The 25,340-nt window shown below is 42.6% G+C and overlaps 1 protein-coding gene across 1 annotated transcript; it reads left to right on the top strand.

The window, feature by feature from the left end:
• Window positions 1-6: 6 nt before the first annotated feature.
• On the top strand, window positions 7-24,283 carry LOC121449895 (vomeronasal type-2 receptor 26-like). The gene is made up of 6 exons (XM_041654557.1): window positions 7-215; window positions 3,170-3,461; window positions 8,569-9,366; window positions 15,995-16,204; window positions 20,824-20,947; window positions 23,307-24,283. Exons 1-6 carry the CDS (start codon window positions 7-9, stop codon window positions 24,281-24,283), a joined length of 2,610 nt encoding a protein of 869 aa, XP_041510491.1.
• Window positions 24,284-25,340: the final 1,057 nt, after the last annotated feature.

Raw genomic sequence — 25,340 nt, 5'->3', positions numbered from 1 at the left:
GCAGGCATGTGGCTGTGTATTCTCTTTCCTGTTGTCTTTGGCTGTGTCTCTGTGTCTGCTTTTTCCTCACCAAGAGCCTGGCTTTTACCAAGGCAGAGGCGTCACTTTGACCGTCCTGGGGATGTAATGGTGGGGGGCAGCTTCTCCATCTTTGATCTCTCTATTGGAACCCTGTCTGACTTCACTGTCCCACCATCTGGACTGCTGACTTCAGAGTAAGTGTTAGATGTGGAATGGGAGTCTCTGAAACCCAGAAGAAGCTTTACAAGGTTGTGTGAAGCCTTGGATAGGGGTTGTTTCTCAGAGTCCCAGATAGATGGCTACCACGTTTCTCTGTGTATCCATGCAGAAGCTCTGTTGCTCTCCTTTGACATCACCTCTGTCTGTCTGTCCTTGTTGTTTGTACTGGACTGAAGTATAGGTGCTCATGTAGTGGGTGTAATGTCTGCCCTCCGTAGGCCAGGTGGGGCTTCTTGATTCTTTTGTATATCCAAGGTTCTTAAAATAGCATCTATATAGGTGTGTTTGCTGAATGGATTAATGTGTAAATAATAGATTTTCATCATTTATCATCCCCGTGATTTCTCTGTGCTGTGTTTCGTTTGCTTGTTATTTTTTTCTAAGCATCATGTACTCTGCAATTCACTAGGTAGTCAAAGATGACCTTAAATTTCTGATCTCCAGCCTCCCCATTCCCAGTGATGAGATGATGGGCTGCACCACCACATTCAGTCCATGAGGTCCTGGAGATCCAGCTCATGATGTTAGCCATATGAACAGTTCCACTTTTGGATATAATCATTCCAGCTTTTGTAATATACTGTAGTTTCTAAAACAAGCTTTTTTGTTATTATTTATTTTTGAAATGTTTGTATTTAGCTTTATTGCTTTTAATTGAGCATAGGACACATGGCTGTATTCTTATCACTCAGGAAGCTGAGGCAGGAGTATTGTTAGTTCCAGGCAAGATTGAGGTACACGATGAGACCTGCGTCAAAAACCATTTAAGAGTGCTTTTTTAAAGTAACATCTATTATTTTCATTCAGTCACAAATGCAAGAGATTTATATTACTGTGTTTTCCCACTTGAAATCATTTATATTACTTTTTTTGAGATAGTATCTCAGTTTATGTTCCGACTACTCTGGAACTCCTTGTGTAGTTCAGGCTAGCCCTCAAAAACAGGACTGCAAGCACAAGGCAACACACTGGCTCCAATGGCTTGCTTTTGAGTTTTCTTTTTATTTGAGTTTTTTTTTTCTTTTTTGAGATAGGGTTATACTGTGATCATGAGGCTAGACTAGAACTGAGTATCTTCCTGCCTCCAAACTTTAATGCTGGCAGATGTGGTGCTGGAGAAGTGGCTGATATATCTTGTTATGCAGGCAACAGGAAGTAGACAGTCTCACTGGGCATGGCTTGAGCATACGGAAACCTTAAAGCCTGCTTCTAAAGTGACACTCTCCCTCATACAAGACCACAGCTATTCTAACAAAATCATTCAAGTAGTGCCCCTTAATTTGGGGGCCATTTTATTTCAAAACATCACATTCCACTCCCTCACCCCAAAAACTTGTAGCCATATCATAATGCAAAAATGCATTCAGTCCATCTTCAAAAGTACCCATAGTCTACTACAGTTACAAACTTCTTTAAAAGTCTAAAGTTCAAAGTCTCTTATAAGATTCATGCAATGTCTTAACTGTAATTACCTACAAAATCAACATCCAAAAGCAGATCATATATTTCAAGCATACAATGGCACCATTCCAAAGCATAAGAGAGGGAACATAGTGAGGAAATAATGGACCAGAGCAAGACAGAAAACCAGGTGGGCAAACTCCAAACTCTGCACCTCCATGTCTGATGTCCAAACCCTCTTCAGATCTCCAACTCATTTTAGCTTTGTTTCCTGCAACACACTTGTTTCTCTTGGGTTGGTTCCATTCCCTGTTTGTAGCTTTGTTCAGCAGGAACCTCATGACTCTGACATTTCCAACATCGTGGGTTCTCCAAGAAATTCCAGGGTTCAACTTCACAGCTTCATGCAGTGGCCTCCTTAGGCCTCCATTCAAGGACACCTGCCTGTCCTCAGCAGCTTTCCTTAGTCATGGAGAAGGTTCCATAGTGCCTTTCTTCTCTCCTTAACTCTAAAGCCAGAACCATGTGCCCGAAACTGCCAAGTTCTGCTGCTTGCTGAGGCTGGAACATGGTCCTCATATTCAATTACATCTTCCCCAGATTTCTGGCCTTTCCTGCCTAAGCTTGACTATTCTAGAATTTGCTCTGTAGACCAGGCTGACCTCAAACTCCATTTTTCATTTTTCTGTTTTTTTTTATAGTTTTTCTCTGTGTAGCCCTGACAGTTCTGGCACTCACTCTGTAGTCTAGGCTAGCCTCAGACTCATAAAGATTAGCTTGCTGTGCCTCTTCTCTTCTGGGATTAAAGGCATGCACCACCCGACCCAGCTGTGACCCTCCAATTTTACCCAAGGCTGTCTATATGGCTGCAGGTCTGGAACTGTGTACTGAAGTTTGTGGGTTCACCTGTTGGGAACATGACTGACTACAATGAGTGTCTTTTCCCCAGAATACATCCATTGCGAATAGTTCAACAGGGAATTGTAGGGCCACAGATGAAAATTTCCCATGCACGATTGGCTTTAGGCAGGCTCACATGTCTGTTATGTCCAAATCCTGTACCAAAGACAGCATTTCAGATCTCTTCTCCCTGTCTTCTGGCTCTTACTATGAGCAATTCTGAAATAGATGTTAGTTACTGTTAATTCTAACCAAGCATACCGTGCAATAATTTTTTTCTTTGTTTGGATGGGACAAAGATTTTATTTATATAGCTAGCTCTTGGTACCTGGATTTGGCTCTGCATCCAGAGTGCTGGGATTAAACAAGTGTGCCACCACACCCAGCTAATTCAATAGATCTTCAGTTATCCATTCTGTCTTCTGAAACTGTCCCCTCTGATTACTGGCTCCACATACCCTCTGGCTCCCCTTTGAGTATCCTGAACTGTGCTCTTCTGCACATCTATGTAGAAATACTTGTGCAGATGTTGTTCTACTTGTATCTCTCGAGTCCGTGTGTTTATTCGTGTTCAGTTTACCATGAACTTTTATCATGAGGGATAAATGTGGGCTTGTCTTTCCCTCAGCGTTTCCAAGTGGGGCTACCGGGTGGCCCAGAGTTTCGTCTTTGCCATCGAGGAGATCAATAGGAGTGCTCACTTGTTGCCCAATTTGACTCTGGGCTTCTCCATTCGAAACTCTGGGGACTCAGTGCATGGAGCCGTCTATGAGACAATGAGCTTTCTCTCGAGGCAGGAGGAGCCCATCCCCAACTATACCTGCCAGCATGGCACTCCTCAGGCTGCTCTGGTTGGGGACACACGGTCATCCCTGTCTGTCTCCATGGCCAGACTTCTGGGGCTGTACAAGTTTCCCCAGGTGAGTTACTCAAGCCTTCTTCCTTCATGAATGTAGTGCAGTCCCTTAATGATGATAGAGAAACGGATGGTGATGGCCACAGGCGTGAGCAGCTCTGCTGTTGAGCCAGGCTCCCTGAAAGTATTTTCCATGTCCAACATGGTTCCCATCCATATACAGATAAAGATAGTTTAGAGAGACCTAGCATCCCTCTCATTGACCAGGAAGCTGAGAACATTTCTTTTTCATTTAAGAAATATTTTTAAAGGTTTATTTATTTTTATTTTATGTGTATTAGTATTTTGCCTTCATGTATACATACACATGTACATATACATATATGCACATATGTAAATATTTATACACACATATGTGTGTATACATGCATCTATGTATATATTTATGTGCACACATGTACTACATGTGTGCCTTATACCCATGGAAATCAGAGGAGGACATGGAATTCCCTAGGAGGGCATTGCAGATGTTTTATCACTTCCACAAGGGTGCTGGGAATTGAAACTCAGTTCTCTGAAATAGTAGTAAGTACTGTTAACCATTGAACCATTTCTACAGTGATTATTATTATTATTATTATTATTATTATTATTATTATGTGTGTTTTGTGTGAATACTCAATGCCAGTGCCATTGTGCCCATTTGCATGTTTGAAGACACCTTTTGCCAGTCAGTTTTTTCCTCTATGTTGGTTCGGGGAAGTAAACACAGTTTTCCAGACTTGGTGGTAAACATCTTTACCTGCGGAGACATCTTTCCAGCTCAATGAGAAAACAAACAGACAAAAAACAAAGAAAATAAAAAAAAACAGCTCATCAGTCATCTCACCTGGCTGTAGCTAGCAGAGCTGAGATTTGAGTCTAGAAAATTGAGCTCATGCCAATAGTCTCTTCTACCTCTTGGATTTTCCCATCAACCCACCCATTATTGTCATTCCCACAGGGTGGCCATTTATGGCAAACCTATCAGTTTATAGTTTTGAAGAGGTGACTTCAGGATAATTTATCTATTTAAGTTGAATGATTTAGTGACTTATATCTTAGCATGATTACCGTAGGTGATTTGGAACATGTTCTTTTTCCTGCAAAGAGACACCTCCTTCAAGCAAGCCCATTGGCACCACATCCCATCATTCCTAATCTGAAGTAACCTCTAATCTAACTTCTGTGTCTGTGGATTTGGTTTTTCTGTTCATTTTACATGACTGGATTCACACTATAGGTAGGTGTCTGGCCTGGCTTCTTTCACTGAACATGCCTTAAGGTTCATCCATGTTGTAGCAAGTGCCAACATTTCTCTCCTTAAGAATACTTATAATCTTTTGCATGTAAAGGCCATGTATTGTTTATCCTTTTATCAGTTCCTTTACCTGAATATGAAATATGCTCATGTGTTTGTAGATTTATCACCCAGGCCTGGGCCTTTCTTAGAAGGTTTTTAAACCTTTAGTAGGAGAGCCACTGGAGGAGGTAGGGATTCAGGCTAAAATTGGTGGTCCCATTTTCTGTATATTCTCTGCTTCCTGTTATACCAGGGCCATATCTGCTTCCATGGAGATGTCCTTTGCCATGTGTACACCACCCCATGGATTGTATTTTCCCAAACCGTGAGCCTAAGTCAGCTCTTCCTCCCTAACGTTGCTCCTTGTCACATGTTTCTCTCACACCAGTGAGCCATCACTACCACAGTTGCTTCCTCTTTGCAGCTCTCATGCATACTGGCTCTGGGAATATTTGACTATAGGGTTTTTTATGTTCCTATACTTTCGATTATTTTAGCAATGTAGATAAAATTGCTGGATCAATTGACAACTCTGTTGAACCATTTATTCAATCACTAAAATTCTTATTAGACTTTCCTTGCTGTGACAGACATGCCTGAAAGAAACAGCTTAGGAGAGGAAAGATTTCTTTTGGTTGAATTTCTGCAGTTTCACACCCGCGTCATCAGATGCCTCTGTTTCTGTGCCTGTGCTAACACAGAGCTTCATGGCAGAAATGTGCGGAGGGACAGACACTCCAGTGGTCAGGAGGAGAGAGACAGAGTCACCAGGGCACAGCTCCAGAGATCTGATTCCTTCAATCTGCTTTCCATGGGGTCTATAAAATGCCACCACTATGACTCCATTTGATCACATCAGAGCTCTCATGATTCAATCACTTTCCAGAAGCTCATCTTCGTAAATCAAGTGTCCAGCATGTGAACCTTCTGGTAACATGTCAGATTCACACCATCATAGTCCCTAAGGCTCTGGGATGTGACTCTATTGCTAGAGCATTTGCTTAGCACACAAGGCCCTGGTTCTTATCTCTAGTGCTGTTGTAATACAGCAGTCAAGAGGTAGAGACAGGAGCATCCAGTGGGCCATATTATTCTTAGCTATATATTGATATTGAGGCTAGCCTTGGCTACATGAGGCCCTTTCTCTCTCTCTGTATATGCATATATACAGACACAAATAGATATGTATATATATTCAGCTTTACTTTTTAACATAAAAATTGTATGAAAATTATGATTTAAATCCATTTGCTTTTCCCTATGAAATCTCTAAATTGGAGTAAATTCCAGTTTCTCTGTGTGACTCACATTTTTACATTTTTTTCTTGCCAGATCGGCTTTCCAAGTCCTATGAGGCGGGGACCAAACAATTCACAAAATTGTTTCCAAAGTTTTATCTATAATTTTCTTAAAATAGGTTCTTACTAAAGTGCTTCTGAACTGTAGAGTTCTGTAAAGTTTGTAATTGTGTTTCTTGAGACAGAGGCTTAACCAGAAAACCTAACTTGCTTAGAACTCACTATGTAGAATAGGATGGCCTTGAAATTGAAGATCCATTCTCATGCCTCAGCCTCCCAATGCTCCATTGTAGGTGTGTTTCACCAAGCCTGGCTGAAGGAAGGTTTATTTCTTTCTTTGAAATTCTGGCATAGCTTATGCATATGTGTCCTTGAGTATATGTCTCTCCCTCTCTCTCTCTCTCTCTGTGTGTGTGTGTGTGTGTGTGTGTGTGTGCAAGTGTGTGAACCCTTGCACAGGTATCGAGGCTGTAAGAGGCCATCTGATGGCCTACTTTTCCCTCTCCACTTATCACTTTGAGGCAGGATCTCTCCCTCAATTTAGGACACATATTTCCTTGGTTAGGCTGGAAGTACCTTCCATCAAACATCCTGACTGCACCCTGTTTTGAGCTGATGTTGTAGTCATGAATGGGATGCCTATCTTGTTATGTGGGTACTGGGATCTGAGCCCTATTCTCAGGATTTTTCAGCCGGTGTTTTTAACCTTTAAGCATATATGCATCCCATCACAATTTGGTGTATCTTAATGATTAAAGTCTCCATTTCTAGCTCTGTGTATCGTGTCATGTACAAAAGAAAGATTCTTTTATGTTATTTCAGGTTTGTGTGTGTGTATGTATATGTGTATATGTGTGTGTTTATGTGTGTGTGTTTGTGTTGAGACAGCAACTCTCCATGTAGCCCAGGCTTGAACTTCTGTTTCCCTCTTTCCTCTGAATCCTAAGTGCCATGCTCTATCGTGTCCGGAACAGAAAATTAATATATTAAACACACCTCAAGAGCTTCTAATTGGTAAACTTGTTGGGCTGCCTGAAAAGGTTCAGTTAAATTTCAGTTTCAGGAACTGGAGAAATTGTTCAGAGGTTAAGAGCACTGTCTGTTCTTCTAGTGGACCCCCTTTCAATTGCCAGCACCCACATGTTGGCTCATAAGTATCTGTAACTCCTTTTCCATTAATGGAAGTTCTTCTGTCCTCCAAGGGCACAAGACACACCTGTGGTGCGCAATCATGTATACGTACAGTCAAAACACTCATGCATGGAAAATAATACAAATTTGAATATTAAGGAAAGATTGAATTATTTATAGTCTACCTTTACATTTACATAAACTATAATTTGTTATTAGTTCTTAATGTCTTTAATGGAGTAAGCTTATACAAAAATGATCTTTGTCTGTAATCAAAACTTACTGAATATCTTCTATTTTATTGCATAGGCTGTCATGACCACACGAATGAGACTGAGTCAGCCTTATCCCTGCATATGAACCACTAGGGCCTCTGTGTTGAGACAATAAGTCTTTTCCTCATCTTGTAGTGGCAGGAGAAGGTTTTGCACTCATACCCTGATGCTGAGCAGCCACATTCTATGTCCCTCAAAAGAAACACAGACCCTGATCCCCAGTTATCACATCTTCTAGAAATCTCTCTTTTGAAAACATGGCATCACCTCTTCCTCAACAACTTGACAAATCAGGCTCCTATTTGTCTGGAAGCTGGAAAGACTCACAGTGGTGGTGTGATAACAGCTGATCATTGTTTGTGCCTGTTGGTTCTACCTGGGACCCATTGGTTCCTACTAGGGACAGCAAGATGGCTGATGGTGTAAAGATGCTATCCAAGTCTGACGACTTGAGTTTGAACCCCTGGAACCCATTTGGTGGAAGAGAACTAGTTCCCACGATTTGTTCACTGACCTCCACACATGTACTGCCAGACAACACACACACACACACACACACACACACACACGAAAATGAAAAAGAACAACATCACAGCTGTGTGCTAACCAGAGAGTCACACTAATCCTAACTGAGGTGCAGGAACCAAATATGAGGATGTAGGTGAAGACAGATACTGAGAGGAGAGCAGGTAAGGCCTCATTCATTGAAGTTTTGAGCTTCATTCCTGAAGCCAAAGGGCTGTGTCTGGGATGAGCAGCCAGGGAGAGGCCACAGCTGATTGTAGGACCATCACAATACAGGATGCTCAAGTCCTTTCTTAAAAATTATTTGTGTTTTAAAATTAATATACATTTATGTGTATGTTTATATATGTGAGTCTATGCCATAGTTGTAGGAGAAAGCCAGAAAAGGGTATCAGATTTCCTGGATCTGGAGTTATAGGGAGATGTGAGCCACCTGGTGTGTGCTAGGACTTGAACTTGGGTCTTCTACAAGAAGAACAAGGGCTCTGAACTGCTGAGCCATGTCTCTAGCCCTCTCCTTCCCACCTTCAAACCAGATCATCAGCCTATGCATAAGTCCCAGTCTCATTCACCCTCTATTGTCTGATTTTTCTTTGACAGGTCAGTTATTCGTCCTCACTACCCAGCCTCAGTGACAAGATCCAGTTCCCATCTTTCCTTCGGACTGTGACTAGTGACCTCACATCTTGCCGTGCAGTGACCCAGCTGATCATTCACTTTCAGTGGTCCTGGGTGATCATTCTGGCCCATGATGATGACTTTGGGCAGCAGGCCAGCTCTCTGGCCAATCAGGAGCTGAGTCCAGCTGGTGTGTGCATTGAGTTCACCCTCCATGTCCCTTCCCATGAGTCCATGGGGAAGATTGGAGAGATTGTCCAGAAGATGCAGAAATGCACAGCCAGGGTTGTTCTAGTTTTCCTAAGTAATTCTAACATCCAAATCATTCTTCGCCGTCTACTGGGTGTCACTATCTCAGGGCAGGTCTGGGTCAGCAAAAACAGTACGCACATGGCACTTGCCCTGTCCATTCCAGGCATTTCCCTGGTACTGTTTGGCACATTTGGCCTTCTGTATCACAGCAGCAGGGCTACTGGCTTCCCAGAGTTCCTTGCTAACCTACGCCCCAGCCAGACTCCAGAAGACATGTTTATAAAGAAGTTTTGGGAGATCACCTTTGATTGCACATGGCCCCACCAGAGCAGCACAGTGACAGAGGATGTCCAGCTGTGCTCAGGGAATGAGAGTCTGATAAACAAGCAGTATCCTTTCCCAGAAGCGAGTCAAATTGATGCTGCTTACACAGCTGTCTACAGCATTGCCCATGCCCTGCAAGACATGATAACCAGTGGACAGCAAGGTGGGAAAAGTACAGATTCCCAGGACTTCCAGCCCTGGCAGGTGAGAGAGACTGTTTGCAGTCCGTGACTCCGGGATGGTTGGGGAAGAGGACATTGTCTCTGACTAAGCTATAGAGGTGCAGCTGACTGTATGCTTTAGCAAGGATGTTTCATACTTGTTACTGAGAGGCTTCTTAGAAGGAACAGTTGCCAAGGAATCCATGCCATGTGTGGGATCTCAGAACAGTCCCATTCCTGTCGGTCGCCTGATTTAACCGAAACAGGAAGCCTAGTAAAATTAGTATTTCACATAACAGTAAATATGTAAGTGTTTTTTTCCTGTCCAGCAGTTCCTGAATAAACACTCAGAGGTTTATATTAATTATGAAAGTTTGATCTATTAGCTTAACCTTATTATTAACTAGCTCTTACTTTTATTTATTTTCTTTTTTTAAATTTTTTTGTTAATAAAATTTCTGCCTCCTCCTCGCCTCCCATTTCTCTCCTCCTCTCCCCACTTCTCTTCCCCTCCCCCCACTCCTCTCTCCCTCTCCCCACTCCTATCTCTCCCCCCCCCACTCCATTTCCCCTCCCTCTCAAGTCTGAAGAGCAGTCCGGATTCCCTGCCCTGTGGGAAGTCCACAGTGCTCCCCCCTCCATCCAGGTCCAGGAAGGTGAGCACCTAAAAAGGCTAGGCTCCCACAAAGCCAGTTCATTCAGAAGGATCAAAACTTAGTGCCATTGTCCTTGGCTTCTCATCAGCCTTTATTGTCCATCATGATCAGAGAGTCTGGTTCTATCCCATGCTTATTCAGTCCCAGTTCAGTTCGCCTTGGTGAACTCCCATTATATCAGCCCTACCGTATCAGTGGGTGGGTGCCCCCCTCGCTGTCTTGTCTTCCTTGCTCATGTTCTCCCTCCTTCTGCTCCTCATTTGGACCTTGGGAGTTCAGTCTGGTGCTACAATGTGGGTCTCTGTCTTTATCTCCATCCATCGCCAGAAGAAGATTCTAAGGTGATATGCAAGATATTCATCAGTATGGCTATAGGATAGGGTCATTTCAGGTTCCCTCTCCTCATTTGCCCAAGGTACTAGCTGGGGACATCTCCCTGGACACCTACGAGCCCCTCTAGAGTTAAGTCTCTTGCCAACCCTAAGATGGCTCCCTTAAGTAGGATATATACTTCCCTGCTCCCATATCCCTTCCTTTATCCCAACCATCCCATTGCCCCAAGTTCCCACCATCCTCCCCTTCTCACTTTTCTCACCCTATTTCCCCTTACCCCCATCCCTCCTCACCCCCCAAGTTCCCAGTTTTTGCCCGGCAATCTTGTCTACTTCCCATATCCAGGCGGATGACTGTATGTTTTTCTTTGGGTTTACCTTCTTATTTAGCTTCTCTAGGATCACAGATTATAGGCTCAATGTCCTTTATTTATGGCTAGAAACCAATTATGAGTGAGTACATCCCATGTTCATATTTTGTGTCTGGGTTATCTCACTCAGGATAGTGTTTTCTATTTCCATGCATTTGCATGCAAAATTCACAATGTCATTGTTTTTTACCGCTGAGTAGTACTCTAATATATAGAGTATATATATTCCACACCTTCTTCACCCAGTCTTCCGTGGAAGGGCATATAGGTTGTTTCCAGGTTCTGGCTATTACAAATAATGCTGCTAAGAACATAGTTGAACAAATGCTTTTGTCATATGATAGGGCACCTCTTGGATATTTTCCCAAGAGTGGTATTATTGGGTCTTGGAGTGGGTTGATCCTGAATTTCCTGAGAAATCGCCACACTGATTTCCAAAATGGTCGCACAAGTTTGCATTCCCACCAGCAATGGATGAGTGTACCCCTTACTCCATAACCTCTCCAGCAAAGGCTATCATTGGTGTTTTTGATTTTAGACATTCTGACAGGTGTAAGATGGTATCTCAAAGTTTTTTTGATTTGCATTCCCTGATCGCTAAGGAGGTTGAGCATGACCTTAAGTGTTTTTGGCCATCTGAATTTCTTCTCAGAAGTGTTCAGTTCCTGTGGCTTGCCTGATTTAGCACCATCAGGATGCCTAGTAAAATTAGTATTTCACATAACAGTAAACAGGTAAGTGGAGTTTTTTTTTTCTTTCCATCAGTTCCTGAATAAACTCTCAGAGGCTTATATTAATTATAAATTTTGATTTATCAGCTTAACCTTATTATTAACTAGCTCTTACTTTGAAATGAACCCATATCTATTTTATATTTTACCATGAGTTTGTGGCTTGACTTCACATCTTGCTGCTTTGTCAGCTGCTGGCATCTGTCTGCATTCTTGCTTCTTTCTTCCTGTATTTAGCTTGGGTTTCCTGACTGACTATATTCTGCCTGGCCATAGGCCAAAGTAGCTTTTTTCGTCAACCAATAAGATCAATACATATTTAATGCATACAGAAGGGCATCCCACATCATAGAGTTTTTAATACCCCAAATTTAAGCTTTGATAAACAGTGGATGACTTTTAGTATAGATGTGCTGCAAATCAGAATTTCAACCAGATATCAAATGCCATTTATTTTTTATTTTTTCGTGTATGGTACATGTATATGGGCACATGTTTGTGGGCATGCAGGCACATGTGGGTGGGATGTGCACTCACTTGTACATACTTGTGGGAATATCTGAGGATGACAATGAATCACCTTTCAATCATTCTTCCATCTTATTTTTTGGGGCATGGTTTCTCACTCAATTCCAGAACTTGCTGATGTGGCTAGTCTCGGAAGTCAGCTTTTTCATGCATCTCCTATCTCTGTGTTCTGAGAATGTAATTAGAGAATGGCTGACACATCCACCTGAAATTTAGGTGGCTTCTGTGTTTTTAAGTCTGATCCTCAGGCTTATGACAAATGCTTTAACCACTGAGCCATATCCAAAGCCCTTACTTATTATTCTATTTAAATATTATTGATAATTTCATACATGTATATAATGTATGTTGGTCATTTTCCCCTGAGTCTTTGTCTATCTATCTGTCCACCTGCCTGTCTCTTTGTATTTCCATTGATCCATCCATCCATCGATTGATCCACCTATCCATCCATGCATACATCCACCTATTCATCATCCACCTCATCCATCTATCCATCATCTATCTATCTATCTATCTATCTATCTATCTATCTATCTATCTATCTATCATCTATCCATCTTTTTGTAGCTGCTCATGGTATCTTAGTTCAAGATATATAAGAGGCCCCTGGAAGACATATTGCTCACTGATGAGGTACACAGTGAGAACGGTGGCCAAAGAGGAGGTGTGTTTTCATTACCATCACTCAGATAACCTGAGTATATAGTGTGTGCCTGATGAACATACATATGGTTGTAAACAGGAGGAACAGTGATAATTTTTGTCATTTGACTGGGGGTGACAGATTACAATTTGCAGAAGGTCAGGCTTGGAGGCCCATGTTTATCATGCTAGCACACAGAATGTTGAGGCCAATCTGGACTACTAAGGAAGATTTTATCACAAAATTAAAACACGTAAGTGTCAAGCTGTCTGTGAATACTTAATGGTGAGGATATAAAGTAGACTGAGTATGAACAAGTGAAGGGAAGTGAAAGGCTGGGGTATTTTTCTCTGTCAGCAAGTATCTGAGTTCCAGACAAGAGGATGAAAAGTCTCACCATGGGTAAAAATGATAGCATTGCAGATAGCAGTTCCAGCATGTCAGGGCCGTGAATAGAGACAAACAGCAGAGCCACTGGGCTGGGACTGATGAACTGTGGGAGACTGGATGGAGTCATTGGGCAGTCTAGGTGAGTTGACCCAGTCTGTGGAGGTCTTCCTAGAGTTTGAAGTCTTCTGAGTGTGATGGGAAGACTGAGGACAATAAGGCACACCCAAATGAGACCCTGGAGCAGAAACCACATTGTCATGTTTTTGGTTTAAATTTATGGCTGCTGAGATGGCTCCATGGGCAAAGGACTTGTCCTCAAGCTTTAGTTGGATTCCCAAATCTCACATGGCAGCAGAAGGAGAGAACATTCTTGAGAGGTGTCCTCTGTTTATACAGTGTGAGTTGTCTGAGTTTCTAACTGGCCTGGTTCTCACAATCATTAAGTCCAAAAGAAATCACACAGAGGTCTACATTAACTATAAAGTGTTTAGCCCATTAGGTCAGGCTTCTTATTAACATTTATAAATTATAATAGCCCATTACTCTTATCTGTGTTAGCCATATGGCTCAATACCTTTTTCAGTGGTGTAGTCAAATCTTGTTTCTTCTGTGCTGGACAGGACTCCAGAGGGAGTTTCCCTCTTCCCAGAATTCTCCTGTTCTCCTTGACCTGCCTCTACTTCCTGTCTGGTTGTCACGACTATACTTCCTGCCTGGCTACTGGCCAATCAGTTCTTATTTAACACATCATTGACAGAATATAGACGATTGTCCCTTACCACTTCTCTCTCTCTCTTTTTAAAAAAACCCAAGGACATCCATAGTCCTATTGTTGGAATGTGGGTGTAGTTTTTCAGGCTGCTTCCTGCTGGTGGATGGTGCTGATAATCTTGTAGTCTCTAATTGTTTATGGCAGTTTTTCACCCCCTGTTTAAGGTCCTCTATTATTTTCATAAAATTCATTTTTGAGTCAATTTCTTCTAATTCTTCTGGAATAGGGTGTACAATTCTTCTTATTTGTGGATCCCTGGATTCTGGTGATGTCATGTTGCCTTTCAGGTTGTTGGAGGAATTCATGCATTGGCGCCTTCCCATGTCTTCCTTCAAATGGAGCCAGGAGAGGCCTGGTGTCTTGGTCCAGTCTTTGTTGTGACTGACTCTCTGGGTGTAGCTCCTCAGTTAGAAGCAGGAACCGTTCCCGTCCAGATGGAACTCCTCAGGTGATGATAATCTTATGGGGACCTAAAGAAAATTTAGTATTATGATTGAGTCCTGACTGGAGTATCCTGTGAGTCTTGATCAACTCAGGCAAAAGTCTTGAATCTGTTCTGGATGTTGAACTCAGACATCTGGGCCATCTGGTCCTACTGGAGATTTCTCAGGTGGTCTTTCTTGATCAAACCTGATTTTTCTTAACTCAGAATGAATCCTCATCCTCTCATTTCCTGTGGAAACAAAAACAAAATCTCTTCGACAAAGTAACGTACCTTTTGCCTTAAATTTTTAAGTCAAGGTGTTTTCAAAATACCTATCTTGAATTAATTCAGCAGCATTTATAAGCAAATATCTTTTAGCAGCTGTTGCTTCTTCCTCAGCATTCAAACAATTCAAAGAGAGCATAATAACATACAGTATCCAGACTCTCTGTGTATTTTTCATCTTTATACGGCTTTATTTTAACCTCTATTTCTTTTATCTTTATTTTTAATGTTTTGCTTTTTGAGACAGGTTCTCTTTGTATCTTTGACTGTTTTGGAAGTCCCACTGTAGACCAGGCTGTCCTTGAACTCACAGAGATCCACTTTCCTCTCCTTCCCAAGTGCTTGGATTAAAGGTGTGTGCTACCACACCTTGTATTCACAGAGATGTGTCTGCCTCTGCCTCTCAGGCTTTGGGATTAAAGGCATATGCAACCATACCTTGATTTCACAGAGGTCTGCCTGCCTCTGTCTCCCAACTGTTGGGATTAAAGGTGTGTAGTACCACACCCAAGTACTCTTTCTTTCTTATTTTAAGGACTTTAACCTTTTTTTCCAAGCCTGCATTTATTTTTTAACACACTGTAAACCATTTAGAGGTTTTCTTCCTCTTTGAATCTCTGTATCTCTCTCTCTTTTTCTGACTAAATGAGTCTTTAATTTGCTAAGCAATATGGGTAGGATTAAAGCCATGGCTTTGATGGCTGGATCCAGCCCATTCCTTAGCTTTATGAGATTCTAGTGTCATTGTGGATGTACTGGCTTTGGCCATGTTTATTGCCACGACTCTATGGCGTTTCAAGGTTCCTGCCACCAGGAGAAAGCATGCGGTCAGCTTTTCAGCAACACCATTTAAGTGTTTCTTGTCAGGACCTCTTTAAAGAGCTGCACGCTTTTGCAGCTAAAGCTGAGTCAGGAAGCCTCTATTAAATGAGAGCGCTTGCCTCTAACAAGCAGAGCCCACCTGAGAAAATCCTGCTATCAGTAAGACATGATTAACTCTATTATTTTATGTCTAGAATTACTTCCTGTGCTCTTTCAGGCTTTATGTGGATGCAGTTGTTCACATGTTGGGCACCATTTGTTGTCTGGGTTTCTGTCCTGCCTGGTTTGACAACATTTACTTCCCAAAGAAATCACACAGACATATAACTTAACTATAAACTGATTGTCTCATTTGCTCAGGCATCTTATTAACTCTTTTAACTTACATTAGCCCATTATTCTTATCTGTGTTAGTGACACGGTTTCTGTTATCTACAGAGACACAGACACACACACACACACACATACAGTAACACAGACACACACACAGACATACCACACACACATACAGAGAGAGTGAGAGAGAAAGGGAGAGAGAAAGATATTTGTGAGTTCCTGAATATATCACACATACTTGACCTACCATATGCCCAATGGTGCCAATCCTTGGTTGAAGTGACTCTGTCTCACTGCAGAGATGAATGGACTGTGGTGTTTTGGACAAGACTCCAGACTGCCCCTGGCTGGTCTACAATGTCTCCCTTCTTTCCTCAGCTGCTTCAAGCTCTTTGGAATGTGCACTTCAAGACTCCTGATGGAAGTGAAATTATATTTGATGCCAATGGAGATTTGGTGACACACTTTGACATATTCCAAGGACAGAAGACCACTGAGGGTGTATTCCGTTCAGTCCATGTAGGAATCATAGACCCTCAAGTCTCTTTGGGGAACAAAATGATGGTCCATTTGAAGGAGGAAATTCAAGTGAGTTTCCTGAATGCAGTGATGAACTTATCCTAGTGTGTTAAAGTCAGGGAAATTTCAGTTCAGACGTCTTCATTGCTACTTCAGCACCAAGTTGATGAGTCTCTGGATTGGGTCAGTCAGTTATAACTGGCTATACTGTTTATCTCATTAGAGATATTTCTCTGAATGATATTGATTCACCAGCAAAAGGAAAATATAAAAGGTGGGTTTGGGATATTGCTCAGTGGTCAAATTGTTTTGTATACATGTTCAAGAACCAGACTTTGGATCTCCAGAACACTTGTACATGCTGAGTGGGCAGTGGGTCTCACCTGTAATTTCATCCCTGGAGGATGGAAACAAGGAGATGCCCAGAGAAAACTGACCAGTAAGACTAGCTGTATCAGTGAACTCTGGGTTTTCCTTTGAGCCTCTGCCTCAGTGAACACAGTGCAAAACAATTGAGGATGATTCCCAGCATTAACCTTGGGCCTCCACATGTGCTTGTTTATACATGAACACAAGTCCACATAGATGTACAAATGCATGCATACATATTTACACCACCCACACTTATGGAAATGGGGCGGGGGAAGTTGGACATACAAGATGTACAAAATACAATGAGAGTCTGTAGCTGGTACTACCTTGGAAAAATATTCAGTGTCTGTGTTCAGGACCTGCTCTGAGAAGAGGAAGATAATGGTATCTCAGTTAACCTTTCCATAGACCATCAGTTTACTTACTGTGTTAGTTTATTTCAGCCACAATGATAAATACCTGAGAAGTGAGGAAAAGTTTTAATCGTCTCATGGTTTGAGGGATTCAGGGTCAGATGTATCAATTGCTTTGGGTGTGTGTGATTGAGGCAGTGTGTCATGCAGTGCAGCAGACATGTGTGGTGGGAGAATTTGCTGATGAGGGCATGTGGTTCAGGATGTGAGGTGGCAGGGATCTTATTAGATTAGACTGTAACACAAGTGACATCTTACCAGTGCATAGTCTCCGTGTCCCACTACCCCAAACCTAGTCCCATGTTCTATTTCTAATAGGTATACTAATTTATCAGATTGCGAATCCATTGAGGAATTAATCCATTGATCTTGTCAGAGGCATTCTCTTACTTAGGGTTTATTTTAGTATCAAGAGACACTACAGCCAGGCACCTCTTATAAAGGAAAAGCATTTAATGAGGTGGCTTACATTTTCAGAGGTTTATTTAGTCTAAATTCATTCTTATGGGACATGGTGACATATAGGCAGAAATCATGCTGGAGAAAGGAGCCGAGAGTTCTACAACTTGACCTGTAGGAACAGGAAGTGAACTATGTCACTTGGGATGACTTGAGCATATATGATACCCCAAGGCTCACCCCCACAATGATATACTTGCTCCAACAAGGCCACACCTTCTCCAACTTAGCCATGCCTCCTAATAGTTCCTCTTCCTATGAGTTTATGTGGGCCATTTACATTCTAACCACCACATTCCATATCCTGGCCTTCTAAATTTGTGACAATATTATAATAAAAACTGCATTTAGCCCATTGTCCAAAGTTCTCACTGTTTATCACAGCTGATACATGTTTAAAAGTCCAAAATTCAGTCTCTTCTGAGATTCATGCAATCTCTTAACTGTAATCTCATATAAAATCAAAGTTAAAACATAGGTCACATTCTTCCAGTATATAATGACAAGATATACATTACTGTTCAAAAATGTTAAAAGGGAGCATAGAGAAGAAATACTGGAACAAGGCAAGATGGAAAACTAGCTGGACAAACTCTGTATCTTCATGCAAGATGTTAAAATGCTCTGCAGAACTCCAACTTCTTTTAGCTTTGTTGACGACAACACTCTTGTCTTTCTTTGGCTGGTTCCACTTCTTGTTAGCAGCTCTCCTCAACGGGTTTCCTATGGCTCTGGCAACTCTAACATCCTGGGTTCTCCAAGGCAATTCAGGCTTCACCTTCAAAGCTTCATGCAATGGTCCCTCCAGTCCTTCATCCAGGGACTCCCTGCCACATGCCTCATCCGCTTTCTTTAGTCTTAGAGGCAAACTCCATAACCTCTCTCTGCTATCCTTAATGCCAGAACCACATGGCCAAACTGCCAAGTTCTGTTGCTTACTGCAGTTGGGCCCCTCATTCAATTACATCTTTACCATCTGTATGATTCTGATGGTTCCATTAACTGCCTAAGTTTGACTGTCCTAAGACTGGATCTTTAGACTAGACTGGCCTCAAACTCAGAGATCTGCCACCTCTGCTTTCTGAGTTCTGGAATTAAACACATACACCATTATTCCTGGTCCTAAGCCTCTCTTTAATTTGTTTTTGCTATTTAGATGTTTGTCTTTGTGAGATCTTGACCTGAGTTCCCCATTCACTTTATTCCATTTCTTAATCTGTTTATTACGTTGAACACAGGATTTAGCTCTATGCCAGTTCATGATATTTCTTTTCTCTTCAAATTTTACATTTTGTATTTTTCCTTGCTCAACTTGCTCCTTTTCATTAGAGATTTTCATTAGAGTTAATACTAATAGCCACATGACAGGGTCTATATTATGCTGTTTTGAGATTTTATTTTTACTGCCAATGAAAGTAATCCAAAACTCTTCAATTTAGCCTCAGGCAGACTCTGTGGACTAGTGCAAACAGCAGCCATACTCTTCACCTTAATATCCCAAGAACATTCTCTAGGCAATACATTAATATTCCTTTCTTCTGAAACTTCTTGAGCTCTGTCAACAGTTAATCTAATCACACTCAGCCCCTTGTTCTTCTATGCTCCTAGTAGTATGGCAATAGTAGCAGTAAGCATCACTTAAAATTTTCTACTGCTTTTCTAATCCACTGTCCCATGGTCCATGTTTATTGAAGCAGAAGGTTTACCAGGCCTATCACTTCAATACCCATTTTTCAGGAAAACTTCTGTCTTATTTAAGGTTTCTATTGCTATGAAGAGATACTATGACACCAACATCTCCTATAAAGGAAAAACACTCCATCGTGGTGGCTTCCATTTTCAGAGATTGATTCATTATCATCTTGGTGCAACACGGTGGCATGTAGGCAGACATGGTCCTGGAGAAGGAACTGAAAGTCCTAAATCTTGACCTATAGGCTACAAGAGGTGAACTGGGTCACTGGGTGTGTCTTGAGCACATATGATACCCCAAATCCACCCCCACATTGACACACTTCTTTTAACAAAGTCAAATCCCCCATAGTGCCTCTCTGTATGAGCTTATTTTGGCCAATTACAATGAAACTATTGTAGCATCAATATTCAATCATTCTTTACATACCCACAGTCAGGTGGCCAGTGGTCCAACACAAGAGGTTTTGGGAAACATTTGAGATTCAAACCATGACATTAATTAACAAGATTAGAAACAGTGTTGTGTTAGTTATGTCTATGTGCGCAGTCTCAGCTTTCTGTCCTGTGCCAGTGAAGAAAGAGTCTCCTCCTCTGCAACTTTATCTAACTTCATTCGGGTGGCCTCTCCAGTCAATGGTGGCCTTAAGGTTTTCCACATGAGAATGAGATTCCCATTCTTGGATTTCTCAAGTATGAAAGAAAGACACACACTATGTGTTTTCAGGACTCCGTTGAAGAACTTTTCAATGGTCTTGATCTGGGAAGGGTCAGCACCCCACACTTCCTTCTTCATAATCCTTGCCTGGAGGTAGAGCTATGCTAAGATAAACTGAGTCATCCTTGGCAGGTCCCAGGTAAATGAGAGGGCTACTGAGTGTGCTGTGAATGTGTGAGAGTCTCTCTCTCTCTCTCTCTCTCTCTCTCTCTCTCTCTCTCTCTCTGCGTGTGTTTGTGTGTGTGTTTGTTTGTGTTTGGCGAATCAGTAGCTGCAATTCTGCTTACTGAGGTTAGATGATGCTTTGTTATGACAGTTTAAGTGAATCACACCAGGGCAGTCAAACTGTAAATCGCAACAGCTTCACAGAGGGAGACAGAGGAAAGGAAAAGAGACAACTACATCTTTTGAGTTATAAATGGAGTCCATGATGTAGCCACAGGGCTGACTGTAGTTTCAGAAAAAGAAGAAATCTGAAGGCATCAAGAAAATCATACCCAGGCTATGTGGACTTTTGTAGTGGCTGTCAATACCCAAATTATTGTTTAAATTTTATTTTGCATGTATGCATGTTTCCCTGCATCTATATTTGTGTACTGGTGTCTGTGCAGGCTAGAGGAGGGCAGTGGATCCTTTGGAACTCACTGTAATTACAGTGTGAGCTGCTATATTGTTTCTGGGAATTGAACCCTGATCTTCTGGAAGAGCAGTCTGTAGTTTTCACCTAGTCTCCTTCTCTCCTGCCCCCATATCTTCAATTGTTGATGCAGGAGCCCCAGAGAGACTGGAGAGACAACACATCAAACTTTTTAGCTATGTATTTAATCCCTTAGCCAAGTAAATCACATGTAGCTCTTTGTTTATTACACTCAAAGGCACCTTTCCAGTCTGGCATCTCTTCGGGTAGACATGTTTTCTGAAAGGCATCTCATCTAGTGGGCTGAGAGGGAATTTTCCTGTTCTGGTTCTTAGGGTGAGGTCAAGCATCTGTATCCCTAAAGAGTCACCAGTGACACTATTCTCACTGTTACTAGGTGCCCACCTCTGTCTGCAGTGAAAGCTGCCTTCCAGGGTTCAGCCAAGTGCCCAGGCTGGGAGCGCCCCAATGCTGTTTTGATTGCAGTCCCTGCCCCGAGGGACAGTTTGCAGACAAAAAAGGTAAGGACATGTGGATCTGGAATCTGAGGGACCAAAGGGGATTTTGAGCCTCCATTGTCTTAGTTACTGTCCCACTGCTCTGAAGAGACACCATGACCAAGGAGACTTCTAAACGAAAAGGCTTTAACTGGGGGCTTACTTAGTTCGTGACCATCATGGCAGGAAGCATGGTGCCAGGCAGTAGCTGAGAGTTTCCATTCTGATCTACAGGCAGCAGGCAGGCAGTGAGGTGGAGAGTGGGCCAGGTGTGTGAGTCTGAACTTTCAAGACTACCCACAGTGATACCCGTCATCCCACAATGTTCCACCTCCCTATCCATCTCCAACATCTACCAGGTAGGAAGAAATCATTTAAATATATGAGACTTTGGGGCTATTCTAAGTCAAACCCCCACACCCATCCTCCAAAACACCGTGCAGTCCTTGCTGTCCCATGGAACACCAGCCAGAGCTCTGCTAAGAGATATTGTTAGGTAAATGCTTTATCCTAAAAGACAAGCATGCCACACATAATTAGAATGCAGAAGAATTCTCCTCTATCAAACACTGCACATCCTTGACCCCTGATCAAGAAACAGGCATAAACTGCTTCCACAAGCTTCTAGTTGTTGTGTAGTTAGAACCCTAGCTTTTGCTAACACTGATGATTTCACTTGCTTTTCAAACCTCCTAAAATTGGAATAGCATGGCGGATGTCCTTTTGTGACTTTCTTCTTGCTTTGTATTAGTGGGATTAATCCCAGAAGTTTAGTGGCAATGGACCACCACATTCCCTACTATTTCAGCTACAGAAGTTATTCCTTTACCTTTCTAAAAGTTGGAAAGCAAAGCCAAGTTTTCACCAGAGTTGGTGTTGTGTGAGGCCTTGGAAGAGAATATCCTCACTGGGTGCTCTCATTTCATTGTTGTTATGTGTGTTTGTGTGTGTGAGTGTGTATGTGTTTATGTGTGAGCATGTGTGTGTGTCTTTTTTTGGCCTGTTGTTTGGTTTTGAGTCACTGTCTCTGCTTGCAGTCCTGGCTGACTTGGAAGTCACTACATTTATCAATCTTCCACCGAACTAGTAGAAGTCTACTTGCCTCTGCCCCTAAAATTAAATTATGAGATTAAAGTCTTGTGCAACCACCCCCAGCTCCAGCTCCACCTTCTTAGTAGATTAGCTGCACTGTTGGAGTTAGTGTGTACCTAATTTAACCTGGAGACCTCATTTAACCTTTGTTACTCATCTCCAGTTTACCCATGAGAAATATATCTCATTTTAAGGTGCGTAGTTGCAGGATGTCAACAATGAGTTTTGGGCACATAGCGCAGTGTAAAACATTTGTTAATTTGACCAATTACTGGTCCTGTTGCAAAGAAATGAACTGTTAAGAACTCACACAAGAGACCTTTAATCTCAGCACCCATGGGACAGAGACAGGAGGATCTTTGTGCATTGTGGCCTGAGAGTGTAGTCAACTCAGCGATCTCTAGGCTGAGTAAGAGATGCTGTCTTAAAAAGTAAAGTGAAAAGAGGCCTATAGAGGTAGCTCAGCAGTTAGAAACACCACATGGTGGATCACAACCAAGTAAACTCCAGTTATAGGGGAACTGATGATATCTTCTGACTTCTGCACATTCCAGACATGCACATGGTTTCAAAAGATATGTAGTAACAAAACAGTCAACAAGCAAAATAAAAGAAGTAATTACAAAAGAAGAAGCTGTGGAGAGTGGTTACCCGGCCTATCAGTTAAAGCATTCACTGTCAACCCTGAAAGCATAAGTTCAGGCCCTGGGACCCAAATTGTAGAAAGAGAACCCCAAGTTCATCAAAGTTGTGTTGACCTCCACTAGCAAACCAGGGCATGCCTGAGGCCACACATATACTCACACAAACAAAATATAAAAATATGTTTGATTAGAAATATAAGTTAGGGGAATGATTGAGGAATTATGTCACATGTTAAATGTCTGGTCTTGACAAGCATGTGCATCCACTTATAAACATGTGTGCACACACAAACCTGCACACATAACATAGGTTAGGTATAGTGGTGCAGGTGTATAATCACAGCACTTAAGAAGTTGAGGAAGGAGGCTTAGGAGTTCATGGCCACCCTCTGCTACTCAGCCTGAGTTCCATGAGACAATGAAGACAGATACAAAAACCCTCACATAAAACAGAAACAGAAATGTAGCTTTTTTTCTTTGTGTCTCTGCCTCTAATATCATCCATCCCAGCCCTGGTCACCAAGAATAATTCATAAATGCATGACTGGATGGAAGGGCTGTAAGGGCAGGGAGTGCTTGGGGCACCTTCCTTCCGAGCTGGTGCAGTTGGCACAGTGTTGCAGAAATGGTGTCTGTGTCTCCCGTAGACATGAAGAGATGTCTCCTGTGCCCAAAGGAGCAGTACACGAGCCACACCAGAGACCGCTGCCTGCCCAGGACAGAGATCTTCCTGGCCTTTGAGGAACCTCTGGGATTCATGCTGGCTTTGGTGGCACTCTTCCTGGCTGGTCTGGCTGTCCTGGTTCTGGGAGTGTTCCTGAAGCACAGGGACAGCCCCGTGGTCAGGGCCAACAACAGAACCCTCAGCTACTTCCTGCTGATCTCCCTTTCCCTCTGTGCCCTGTGTGCCTTGCTGTTCCTTGGCCGCCCCAGTGTCCTCACGTGCCTCCTGCGCCAGACGACCTTTGCTGTGGTGTTCACGGTGGCCGTCTCCTCTGTTCTGGCCAAGACTCTCACAGTGGTCCTGGCCTTCAGGGTCACCAGGCCAGGGGCCAGGATCCAGGTGTGCCTGAGCCCTGGGGCTTCCACCTCAGTGGTCCTCATCGCTTCCTTCACACAGGTTGTTCTTTGTGGGGTCTGGCTGGCCACCTCCCCACCATTCCCAGACAGGGATATGGTCTCGGAGCCCCAGCACATTGTCATCCAGTGCCAGGAGGGCTCTGGCACCATCTTCTTCTGTGTGCTGGGCTACTTGGGGTTCCTGGCAGGGGGTACCTTCTCTGTGGCTTTTCTGGCCAGGGGCCTGCCAGATGTCTTCAATGAGACTAAGTTCCTGGCCTTTAGCATGCTGCTCTTCTGCAGTGTCTGGACAGCGTTCCTGCCCCTGTACCACAGTGCCAGGGGCAAATCCACTGTGGCTGTAGAGATCTTCTCCATCCTGGCCTCCACAGCTGGCCTTCTGGGTGGCATCTTCATCCCCAAGTGTTACATCATCTTGCTGAGACCAGAGAGGAACATGTCTGCTTGGCTAAGGCAAGGCCACCAGTCACAGCAAAATAGGCAGAGTGAGATGCTCCAGAGAAGGTGTCTCCCCAGGTCTGCACCACAAGGATTCATGACCTAGTCCTTGACGGGGTCCCACTAGGACCAACCGTATGGTTTTGGCTCACTGTTTCTGTGTGGATCCAAAGGTATTTAAAGCAACTATCAACGTAAGAGTAAGACACTCAGAACAAAACACTCCTGACTATCGATTTGATAGCAGACACATAGAAGTCTTTTACAATTCTCTCTCCATATGTACTGCTGACATTTGTAGAAAGTTTATAAAATGGAGAAGACAAGGTGGCTCAGTGGCTCAACATGCTTGCCACTAAGCATGACAACCTGAATTTGATACTCAGGACCCACATGTCTGAAGGAGAGGGCTGATTTCACTAATTTGTTCTGTGACTTCCTCTTGCCACCCGAAGCACACACAGTCCTCCATATGCAAGAGTGTGAAAGCGTGATGAGGTGATGAGGATGTGAAGCGTTTCTGAGGGTGTGAGGAACTGACAGGCAGATCACTGGTCTCTCTTTGTTCTGAGAGCTTCAGTAGTGTGCATTGATCTCTTCACTGGCTGTTCCTGTGCAGAATTTGTATGTGATTTACAATCTCACTCTTAGATATATGTATGCATGATAATAAACACATGTCTGCCAAGATCATAAATGAATCTTCAGGGAAATACTATTAATGTAGTAAGAGTTCAAACAACCTAAACGTTTATCAGTATATGAATATTTGGTATGACTTTCTCATCACTAGGACATTATTTGGCAATAAGAAATAAATGTAAAATGATATAAAACAGGGTTTATTATATGGATAAGTTCCCAGAATGCTATGCTGAGTTAAGGAAACTAGATAAAGTAAATAGTCTATTTTAATATTCTAATATATGAAGAAGCAATCCCATGAAGGCATATTAAACTAATGGTTTTTTGAGGGGAAATCATTTTGAGGGTAGATTGGGTGTGAGGAATGTAGCGTAATGGGTGCAGCATATCTTTCTGGGGAGTTGAAGGTCTAAAATTTATTAGGTGGGGCTGTGGAGGCAGCTCAGTGTTTCAGAGTACCCATTTCTCCTCCAGAGGACCCAGCCCGGTTGCCAGAACCCATGTCAGGCAGCTGACAG

The sequence above is a fragment of the Microtus oregoni genome, unplaced genomic scaffold, assembly GCF_018167655.1.
Source record: "Microtus oregoni isolate MIOR12 unplaced genomic scaffold, Mior012 000006F_ref0000085, whole genome shotgun sequence".
Lineage (NCBI taxonomy): Eukaryota > Metazoa > Chordata > Mammalia > Rodentia > Cricetidae > Microtus > Microtus oregoni.
The sequence above is the reverse complement of the archived record's forward strand: the minus strand, read 5'-3'. Positions and strand labels throughout refer to the sequence as shown.